This window comes from Cornus florida, unplaced genomic scaffold (assembly GCF_030987335.1).
Source record: "Cornus florida cultivar Cherokee Brave unplaced genomic scaffold, ASM3098733v1 CherokeeBrave_3.0.0_Hap2_Chr11, whole genome shotgun sequence".
In the NCBI taxonomy this organism is placed as follows: domain Eukaryota; kingdom Viridiplantae; phylum Streptophyta; class Magnoliopsida; order Cornales; family Cornaceae; genus Cornus; species Cornus florida.
Window position 1 is genome coordinate 107748536 of NW_026775581.1, and position 11067 is coordinate 107759602.

At 37.3% G+C, this 11067-nt stretch overlaps 2 protein-coding genes across 2 annotated transcripts; both read right to left on the reverse strand.

The window, feature by feature from the left end:
• Positions 1–660: 660 nt before the first annotated feature.
• LOC132285592 (uncharacterized) lies at positions 661–1680 on the reverse strand. Its single transcript, XM_059787781.1, has one exon. The coding sequence runs from the start codon at positions 1583–1585 to the stop codon at positions 1106–1108; it is 480 nt and encodes a 159-aa protein (XP_059643764.1). The 5' UTR covers positions 1586–1680; the 3' UTR covers positions 661–1105.
• Positions 1681–6189: 4509 nt separating this feature from the next.
• Positions 6190–9780, reverse strand: LOC132281810 (uncharacterized). Its single transcript, XM_059783479.1, has 4 exons — positions 9655–9780; positions 9373–9464; positions 7080–7920; positions 6190–6750 (listed from the first exon to the last, which is right to left on the reverse strand). Exons 1-3 carry the CDS (start codon positions 9778–9780, stop codon positions 7275–7277), a joined length of 864 nt encoding a protein of 287 aa, XP_059639462.1. The 3' UTR covers positions 6190–6750; positions 7080–7274.
• Positions 9781–11067: the final 1287 nt, after the last annotated feature.

Sequence of the window (11067 nt, forward strand, 5' to 3'; positions counted from 1 at the left end):
CTTAATTCTTTTATCTAAAAAAAATTAAACCAATCTCTTTTCTTTAAAAATAAAAAATATGGTACAAGTATAACTTTATGCATCTTAAATTATATATCAACTATTATGCATTTCCTAACATAAAAGAAAATATTACCTCTCTTCTTATCTCAAATGCATTCTCATGATTAAAATCATAATTTTTTCTTCATGCTTATGATTTTGATGCTTTGATCCACCTCCAAAAAGTTACAAAGAATTAACTTTTACATATCAATTTTTTTTCTATGCCCAATAAAAAAGGGAAAAAAAAAAAAAAAAAACAAAGAATTAAGCATATTTTTAAAAAGTTACAAAGAATTAACTTTCACATACCATATTTTTTATTTTTAAAGAAAAAAAATTGATTTAATTTTTTTTAGATGAAAGAATTAAGCATCTTAATTTAAAAATAAAAAAGAAAAAGAAAAGAAGCAATAACAATGTCTACATTTTTAAGAAGGTAGGGTATTTATAAAGTAAATAACATTGTTCGTGAGGGTAGATTAGTTCAATTTATTAAATTGTAAAGTTAAAAAAGTCTCCTAAACGGTCAAAGGGTAACAATAAATTTCCTTTTTCTTTTATTTTATTGTCTTTCCTATCTATCCAAACATAAATAGAAATTATTACTCTACTCTCTTTTTCTTTCTTTTTTTTTTTTTTTTTTTTCTTTTCTTTTCTTTTCATTTCTCTCCTGTGCATCCAAACAAATCTGTTATGAAAAATGGAAGACTGAATTAATAGCAGTGGGATTGTTGCGTCAAACCAAATTACACCCTTCCTTAGAAGCTGAATAGTGAAAGTGTGAGGCTTTGTTAAATCAAGAAGATGGGAAAAAACATATGTGGTGTGTGAGAGAGAGAGAGAGAGCACAAAAAGTAGGTAAAATTATGATAAAAAGTTTAAGTAAGAAAGGAGCAACAGGTATTCAACTAAAAAAACAGGAATAAAGTAGTACAGTAGAACTACATACGCTAAAAAAATTGAATTTGCAACAAAAACCAAGAAAGAAGAAGAAGAAAAAAAGAAAAGAAAAGAAAGAAAAAGATAAGACACAGATTCTTTCATTCATGTACTACTACTACTAATTATTTGTAGTAGTAGAATTAGTAATGTTGCGGACGGAGTTCCAGATGTGTGACACAGCACCAACAACATGAGGAAACACAGCCCCAATCCCGCGCAAAACGGCGCCGGAAGCAACCCCAATCGCCAAAGCCTCACCGTAACCAGGCTTGGCGTCCATTTTCATGTCAAGCCTCACCAGCCGCGAGTTTATAACATCCAGCTTCTTCGATGTTTCGGCCATGGAGGTGGACTTCTCTTTAGCTTCACGAGGAGGCGTGGACATAGTCACAACTCGGAACAGTGCCTTCTGGAGATCGTCGATGACCTTCACCGAAGCTTCTTCGTTCTTCATGCCTTGAGACTCGTAGTGTGCTATCAGCTCTTTTGGGGTTGGTAGCTTCCTCTTCTTTTGCACTCCTCCTCCTCCTCCCCCTCCGTTGTCACTGTCCTTTCCATTTGATGCTGATGATTTTAGGGTTGGTCGTTCCATCACCATAATTTTGAAGAATCCAGTGATTTTTGACCTCTCTAATTTTGATGGTTTTGCTTCCGGATGATAAAAGGGGCTTTTTGAGGAAAGCAAAGCCCTAGATTGGGTTTTTTCAAGATGGAGAGGATAGATAAGACGGGCCAACCCACCCACGGATTCTACCCGGGCCCAACAATTTTAGAAACCCATCATTAATCTCTGTTCTCCAACCAAACTGTCAAAACAATTTTTACTCTTATTACTAATAGTTGTCCATTTTGGTATTAAAAGTTTTTAACAAAATATGTAATTAATGCATTATGTTTTATTAAAATTACTAATAATTTTAGGTGAAAGGTTTTTGAAAACTAGTAAATATAGGAATAGCAAATAAAAAATAAAAAAAGGGACTACTACTACCCTGGCATAGGGGAAGGATTAAAATCGTCTCCAACGCAACAGGGAATATGTCCCAGCAGGTGAGAGATGTGCGTCCAGGATTTTGCCACGTCAGTTAGTAATAAAAGACAAGAAAAGAGTAAATCATTTTTTACTAAATACGTATTACAGGTGTATATAGACAAAGTGTTCGTGTCTTCCACTATTTGTATTTCTTCTCATCTTCCACTACAGGGATATTGATTTCGATTTTGAAGCGACCGAAGATGAATGAACTGAAGAAGAAAATTCCGATTTTGAAGCGACTGAAGGTGGATGAATTGAAGAAGCCTTCGATCCTGAGGAATTTGTATATTCACATTAATGAATTTACAACAAAGTCATTTTTTATAATGTATATTCACATTAATGAATTTACAACCCAACTATGAGAAAACCTGGTGCAGATTTTCCTTCTTTAAAAGCAGAAAAAACTGTTATACATATGAAAGAGCTACAATTTCATACTACGAATTAAACATAAGATTTCTAACAATAAGTGTTGGGATTTTATTTTTAAACTCTGGAAAGAATTTTTGGGTTCCAACTTCCAATACCTCTTTCAACCTCGGGGGAAAATTTTGCTTTTTTTTTTTTTTTTTTTTTTAAAACAGAACCTTCCAACCGCGAGCCCTTTGAACTTATGGCTGCAAGGTAAACCACGAATATGTGCAATCACATTGGTTCTACTTTTCAAATGAAAGTAACCATTTGTTAAGTCATTCTAACAAAATTTGCTAAGTTCTTGAATTCTGTACAATAAATAAGAGTAACAAATCAACAAAGTTGAAACAATCATCTACCCATTTCCTTTGGAAATGCTTTGATACTCTCCAGTTAACAAATTCAGTCCAACACATTCCCTCCATTCTAATTCTAAGGGGAGTGAGTGCGTTGTGCAAATGAGGAGGAGTTGTATTGCATATAAATAACTCTCAAAGAAAGACGGGAGCCATTACAAGAGTTATCGTTGCCAGCATTTTGATGAGGACGTGAAGGGAAGGTCCTGCTGTGTCTTTGAATGGGTCTCCCACACTGCAAATCAATATCATATATAATTCAAAGCAAGCAAGAAACTTCAGACTAATTACGAGTAATAAGGGAAATGGAAAAGGAATAAATGAAACAGAACACAAGACAATTCCCCTAAATAATGATGCCCGTTGAAGCACATAGAGGTTCAGACCTCCAACATTGTGCGACTGCTGACAAGAATTTGAAAGAGTGATCAATTAGTTTAAAAAGTTTGCTTAAAATCTTTGTTTTCAGGATACCCATCTTTACCTCTTAAACTAGAACAAGTTAAAGAAAATTGATGTGTTAAATGCAACATACACGGAGCATAAAAGAGGGGTGGTTTCCCAATTGAGAGTATAAATGTAGAGACTGACAAATTTAGGAGAAAAGATTAAAATTGTATTGAGTATAAATGTAGAGACTGACAAATTTAGGAGAAAAGATTAAAATTGTATTGTAATTGAGAAAGCCAATACACGGCTTATATACACAAATTACAGCCTGTACAAAGCTAATCACAGGAAGATAAAATAGGAAACTAACCTTCCTAAAAAATGAATTAGAATGAATTTCTATATTAGTGGGATTCTCTAACTTATTATCCCATGATTCTAGGAAAGTCAATGATACACATAAAATACTTTCCTTACGAATCCACCTATGGAGGGAATAAATCTTCTACTTTCCAACACTCCCCCTCAAGCTGGGGAATATGCATCTTTCATTCCCAGCTTGGAAATAGATTCTTGAAACGCTGCACTTCCTAGTCCTTTTGTAAGCACATCAGCAAGTTGACCATTGGTTGAGACGTATGGAGTACAAATTAAGCCACTATCCAACTTCTCCTTTATGAAATGTCTATCTACTTCCACGTGCTTTGTTCTTTCATGTTGAACAGGATTGTGAGCAATGCTAATGGCAGACTTGTTGTCGCAAAATAACCTCATTGGTCCTTCCCACTTGATTCTTAAATCTTCCAGAATTATCTTGAGCCATAATAACTTGCATACTCCTTGAGCCATTGCTCTAAACTCTGCCTCCGTACTCGATCTAGCTACCACATTCTGCTTCTTACTTCTCCATGTTACAAGGTTGCCTCCAAGGAAAGTACAATAACCCGTGGTGGAACGTCTATCAATGAGTGAGCCTGCATAATCTGCATCAGTGTATGCCTTTAAGACTAATCCAGTGTTCCTTTTAAATAAAATTCCCTTGCCATGACTAGTTTTTAGATAATGTAGTACTCTGTAGACTGCCTGTAGGTGAACTTCTCTTGGGTTGTGCATAAATTGGCTAACCGCGCTCACGGTATATGCAATGTCTGGCCTTGTGTGAGCAAGGTATATAAGCTTCCCTACTAATCTCTGGTACCTTTCCTTGTTAACGGCTAGATCTTCACTTGCTTCCCCGAGTTTGTGATTTGGATCGATCGATGTGGAGCTTGGTTTACATGCTAGCTTCCCTGTCTCCCTTAGAAGATCAGTTACATATTTCTGTTGTGAAATGAAAATGCCTTCTCTGGAATGGGCTACTTCAATTCCTAGGAAGTACTTCAATCTTCCTAGTTCTTTTATCTCAAATTCTCTTATTAGGCATTTTCTCAAGGCTTCCTTCTCCTTCTCATCATTTCCTGTCACAATTATGTCATCGACATATACCAAAAGAGCCGTGACTCCCCCTGCATCTGAGTGTTTAATAAAGAGAGTATGATCCCCTTGACTCTGTTTATATCCAGTGGCAAGCATTACTTTGGCAAATCTTCCAAACCAGGCCCTTGGTGATTGCTTCAGGCCATACAACGCTTTCTTCAGTTTTCAAACCCTGTTGCTACTCAGATTTCCCTTGAAGCTTGAAGGGATATCCATGTATATTTCCTCCTCTAAATTACCGTGAAGAAAAGCATTTTTTACATCAAATTGTTCTAAGTACCAATTGAAGTTGGCTGTTAGTGATAACAAGACTCTTACCGTACTTATTTTAGCCATTGGAGCAAATGTCTCTTGATAGTCAACACCATAGGTTTGCGTGTATCCCTTTGCCACGAGCCTGGCTTTGTATCTCTCCAAAGATCTATCTGACCTGTACTTCACTGTAAACACCCACTTGCATCCTACAGTCTTCTTTCCTGGTGGTAGGTTGACAATTTCCCACGTTTGATTCTTCTCTAGTGCCTGCATCTCTTCTCTCATAGCATCTTTCCATTTCTCATCAGATAATGCCTCAGATAATGTATCAGGAATATGAATAGTGTTTAGGCTGACTAGGAAGCTCCTATGTGCTTGTGAGAATTTTTTAAATGACACAAACTTCGCTAAAGGGTACAATGGGTGTTTAGTGCATTCTCTTGTGCCTTTCCTAATGGCAATGGGAATATCATGATCATGTGGCGTTTCTGGAGCTGTATTTACCTCATTCTCAGGATTAGGCGTTGAATCTTGGACTTGCACAGGATTAGGACCCCGGTCTCTTTGTCTTGAATACACCTGCGAAAACCTCATAGAGTCACGAAGTTCATTATTCTCTGTCATTAGACTTTGAATAGGAGTAGTATTTGACACAGAAACGGGCTGTGATGATGGTTCAAGAGGTACCTGTGATGATGGTTCAAGAGGTATAGGTTGAATTGGCACAAAAACTGGGTTGGAGTCCAATGGAACAGGTGGAAAGTCTCTGTCCTTATCTTCAATGAATGCCAAAGACTCTCCCTGAAGATAAGGCTGAGTGAAATATGGTATTTTTTCTTCAAAAGTGACATCAATAGAGACTAAGAACTTCCTAGTAGGTGGATGGTAACACTTGTAACCCTTTTGAGTAGACGAATAACCCACAAAAATACACTTGGTGGCTCTTGGATCTAGCTTCCCTCTATTATGGCTATGGACATGAACAAAAGTAGTGCATCCAAAGATTCTTGGAATGAGGTTGTTTGTTGTTCTTAGATCTGGATAAAAACGGGCAAGTGTCTCCATTGGTGTTTGAAACCCCAGCACCCTCGAAGGTAATATGTTGATTATGTATGCAGCTGTAAGCACAGCTTTCCCCCAGAAAGTTTTTGGGACATTTTGATGGAAAAGAAAGGCTCGGGTTGTAGCTAATAAATGACCATTCTTCCTCTTTGCCACTCCGTTTTGTTGTGGAGTGTTAACACAAGAGGATTCATAGATAATTCCCTCTTTTTGGAAGTATGGAGATAAGGTTTGATTGAAATAATCCCTTGCGTTATCCGATCTAAATCTCTTTATTTTAACCCCAAAGTGGTTTTGAATCATGTTATGGAAATTTGGAATCACACTACTTACATCCGATTTAGATTTAAGAAGAAAGATCCAGGAGACTCTAGTGCAATCATTGATAAAGGAAACAAACCATCGTGAGCCAGACACATTTTTAACTGTGGAAGGCCTCCATACATCACTGTGAATTAAATAAAATGGAATTGAACTTCTTTTATCACTAACCGGAAAGGGTACACGCTTGTGTTTTCCAAATTCGCACACATCGCAATGAAAATCTTCAACTTTCAGCCCTTTAAACAAGAAAGGAAACATAGTTTTCAAAATTCCAAAAGATGGATGTCCTAGTCTAAAATGATGAAGCCAAATAGTGTCTTTATTGGATGATGAAAGAAATGACAGAGATAATTTATTCCTGACAATATAAGATTTTCCTGTTTCTTCAAGATAGTAAAGCCCATTCTTCTCCTTAGCAAGTCCAATCTTCCTCCCCGAATCCTGGTCCTGAAATGTACAATAAGAAGGATAAAACAAAACATTACAGTTCATGTCATGAGTGAGTTTTTGCATGGATATGAGGTTGGTGGATAATTTAGGGACATGAAGGACATTTTTTAGTGTGAGAGATGGACTAATATGGATATCCCCTAGACCTGGTACGGTAGTGAGAGAACCATCTGCAACAGCTATTTTTCGATTGCTTGGACAGGGGTTATAAGTGCTAAAATTTAGTGAAGAGTGAGTCATGTGATCTGTAGCTCCTGAGTCAATAACCCATAGATTCCTAATAGGTTCATCTGAGACATTTAATCCGTGAGAAACAGAAAACTTACTTGAGAGTGCGAGAGAACATGCACCACTTGGTTTCTCCAATGATCCCAGAAGCCCCCTTATCTTCTCGATCTCCTCATCATTGAACCCGCTCTGTTCTTGAGACTTTTCGTGGCTCGGCTGATTTGTGATGAAGTTGGCTTGGCTTCTCTGCTGTCCTCCTCGGTATTCCCACTCTCTGCTTGGTGGTTTACCATTCAACTTCCAACATTCTCTCTAGTGTGTCTTGGTTTCTTGCAATAGGTACACCAAAGAGTATCCTTGCTGCCCTTTCCTTGAAACTGTGACAAATCTGCCTTACCACTTTCTTGAATTGATGGCCGTTCTGTCTTCGTCACCATAGCTGATCCTTCTAGGGCTTGGGGTTCAAGCATAACGCCCCTGCAATTCTTCTCTGCCTGGATCAGAGAGATGGTCTCATTTAAAGATGGTACCTCCTCCTTGCCAAGAATCTGAACCCTGACTTGATCAAACTCAGCATTGAGTCCTGCGAGAAAATCGTAGACTCGATCTTTTTCGATAAAGCCTTTCAAGATTGCAGCATCTTCTGGACATTTAGACTTAATGCACCGGTAATGATCAAGTTCCTGCCACAGATTCTGCAGTGAATTCGCATACTCCGTGACTGACTTTCCACCTTCTTTCATCGCACCAGTCTTGATTTTAATCTCGTACACTTGCGCTGCATCACGAGCCTTCGAATAAGTCTGTCGAACAGCATCCCAAACCTCTTTGGCAGTGGACAAGAACATGCAGGTGTCGCTGATTTCTGGATTCATTGAATTCCACAACCATGACATGATCATGGAATCTGCTTCATCCCACGCATCGAACTTTGGATCTCTAATCAGTAGAATGTAGAAAAACGAAAAATGTTTGACTAGCCTACTGACTCATGACTTCAGTTTCATTGCATATCAATGCATGAGTTTAGTATTGGCATAATTACCGTAAAACCAGATGGAGACTTAAGCAAATTTTTCACATTATTTTCTTTAAAAAAACATTAATTAAAACACCTTTGCTACAGGTCTTTTCTAGTTGTAACATGTCACCACAAAATGAGAGAGGGAAAGAGGAAAAATAATATTAAATTTAATTAAAAATTTCAATAGGCTACAATCAAGCTTTTGAACAAAGCATTTGGAACTAAAATTAGGCAGAAGGTTGATATCTTACAACAAAACTTCTCTATCATTTCTCAATTTTTCTTTTTCAAAAAATTATTAGTAGTATATAACACTCATTCCCCCGAGGTTTCTGACAATTTCAGAGACCTATGCTGTGGTTTCTCAAGTCACACTGCATCCCCTTACACTTTGCTTGTCGGCAGCAAATCACCCCATCTGTTACCATGTCATTACAGACATGGATAGAGACTACTGACATCATGTTCTAAATTATATTTTTGCCCATTCTAAATGGCAGTGTATCTTGTTGTCATTACAATAAACTCATATATCATCATCCTTACCTTAATCCCATATGAATGGGGTCAGCCACATCTCTTCAATCTCTTCTATTGCAAGCAAACTCAAATACCCTAAACCCAATTCCGTACTGACATCAAGTTTTTAATTATATTATTACCCATTCTAAATAGCAGTGGATCTTCTTGTCATTACTGGAAACACATATGCCCTTAACCTAATTCTTTTTCTTCAACTTTCAAAATTTCCACAAAGACTCCCTACCAGATAAAAATAATAATGATAATAAAAAGAAAGAAATAATTTCTTCACATAATCAAGCCAACAATTTCCTTAGATAAGTCCTGCTCAATACTAATTTGTGTGATATTGTGGCCCGAATTTGGTGTTGGGTCGCAACGCGACCCGCTTATAACCCAATAACCCATTGGATGAGCTTTGTGTGGGCCCAAGGAAAAATTTTGACCTGTTTTTTGTTCATGGGACGTGGACCCTAATTAGTCTCTTGTAGCCCAATATATAAGGGCGCTTAGGGTTTGGAATGCGGGAAGAGAAAGACTCTGAAATTCATACAGAAACAGAGTGAGGGGCTCAAAACTTATAATTTCCAATTTTACACATAGTGAAAACTTTTGGCGGATACCAACCGTGGACGTAGGCTGTTGCCGAACCATGTATAAAGCTTTTTTTTTTTTTTTTCCCTAGTTGGTACTCACACACACGTCTCTTTTGAGACTTGAACCCCTAACCTCACTTTGGGAAGTAAGAGGCTGATACCGCTAGGCCACTGGCTCGTTGGTAATCTTTGTGTTCTTTGTGTGGCGTGTTTACTTTTCTATCGTGATTCTTGGTTCGACTTGGGTACGTTGCGTTTGTCATAACAATTTGATATGTCTCCTTCAATGTCAATGCCTTTGAATAATTGGACTGAAACTCGCACCAATTTTGAGTTTCCCACTGATTAAAAAAAACCATAATTCCACTGTCTGGAAATACCTGATTCAGTCTTCTTTTAAGTCTGAAGAACTTCAATGCACAAAATTTTTAAGCTTTTCTCCTTGCCAAACTAGAACAAAATCAACTCCATTCAACTTCAAAATATTTACAACAAATATGGAAAAATCTAATCAAAATTGAAACCCTTCACTTTTTGGGCATCTTCACCAATAAGAAGAGACCCAAATGGTTCACAGTTCTCACCTACCCATCTATCAAAGGGGATGGTCATATTAACAGCAGCAATCATAGAATAGGTGTACAAACAAAGGACCATGTTATGACAATGAGGTGTTTATTATGGTGGTATAAAGGTGATGTGGCAGTGGTGAGGACTGAGATGACAATGATGATTGTGTTGGTTGCCCAAAGCAGGAATGTTTGAAGGTAAGGATGGATTGATTACAAAGTTGTGGTGAGAAGGTAGACACAAATAGATGTGTGGCTGCTAGAAGCTAGAACCAAAGAAATTCAGTGATTGTGGTCTTATAAGGTTGTCAGGGAAGATAAAGCAGTGCATGATTTTATTTATGAGACAATATGGAAGGGAATGGAATTAGGCTGTGATGATGATGCAGTACCGGCAATGTTGTGGTTGATGGAGCTTAAATTCATCGGTGATGAGGGTCACATGAGTAGCAGCAATGACTGAAATAGGGTGATTAGTTCTGACCATCCCTTTCTCTCATCCCAGACTATGAAATGCTCTTACATCTGAAGTGATGGGAAATATTATTTGATTATACAGAACATTACTGAAATAATATGAAGGCCAAAAAAAAACAAACAAAACTTCCATAGATTCCTACCAAAAAGGAAGACTAAAAAGAGAATATAAAAAAACGAATTCTTAATTAGCCAAAAAATAAAAACTAAATCTGAAAGCCCTACTCCCAAGTCCAACTACTCGATTGAAGTTACATGTATCTTTTCAACATCCAATTCTATTTGGAGCTATGTACTGCCTTGTAAAAGAGAAATAGTTCTTCTCTTCCTAATAGGCTATGACAGATACACTTCACAGGTAGCCAGGATGCAGATTGAACTGTGTAACGTGAGATCTGAACCAAAACCGACCAACTTGGTTGCTTTTGGTCCCATTCTCAGTTCAAATGACTTAGCTTCTCAACCACCAGAATACAGACAGGGCAAGAACAATGAATATGAAACGGGGGTGAACTGTCTCATTCACATCATCAAAATACAAATGTCATTTATGAATTTGTTATACAATAAGATCGAGTCAAGTAACACCTCATCGACGAAAAAGGATAACCATTTCAATTATAAAACCCTCAAAAGCAACATTTATCCAAATTTTCTGGATCAAGTCAACACACCCACATGACTTATCAGATCATTTCAATGGGAAGAAGAGAACTCAAAATAGGAGGAATTGGAAAAAAGAAAAAAGAAAAAAAAAAAAAAGGTACCTGAGCCATCTCAAGAGGCCCCTCATCCTTTGAAAGTACACACTTAGTGAGATGTATTGATAAGATGAAGCTGATGATGCAAACTGAGGAGACAAAGACAATGATCGGAGAGGTTCTTGCTCCAACATAAA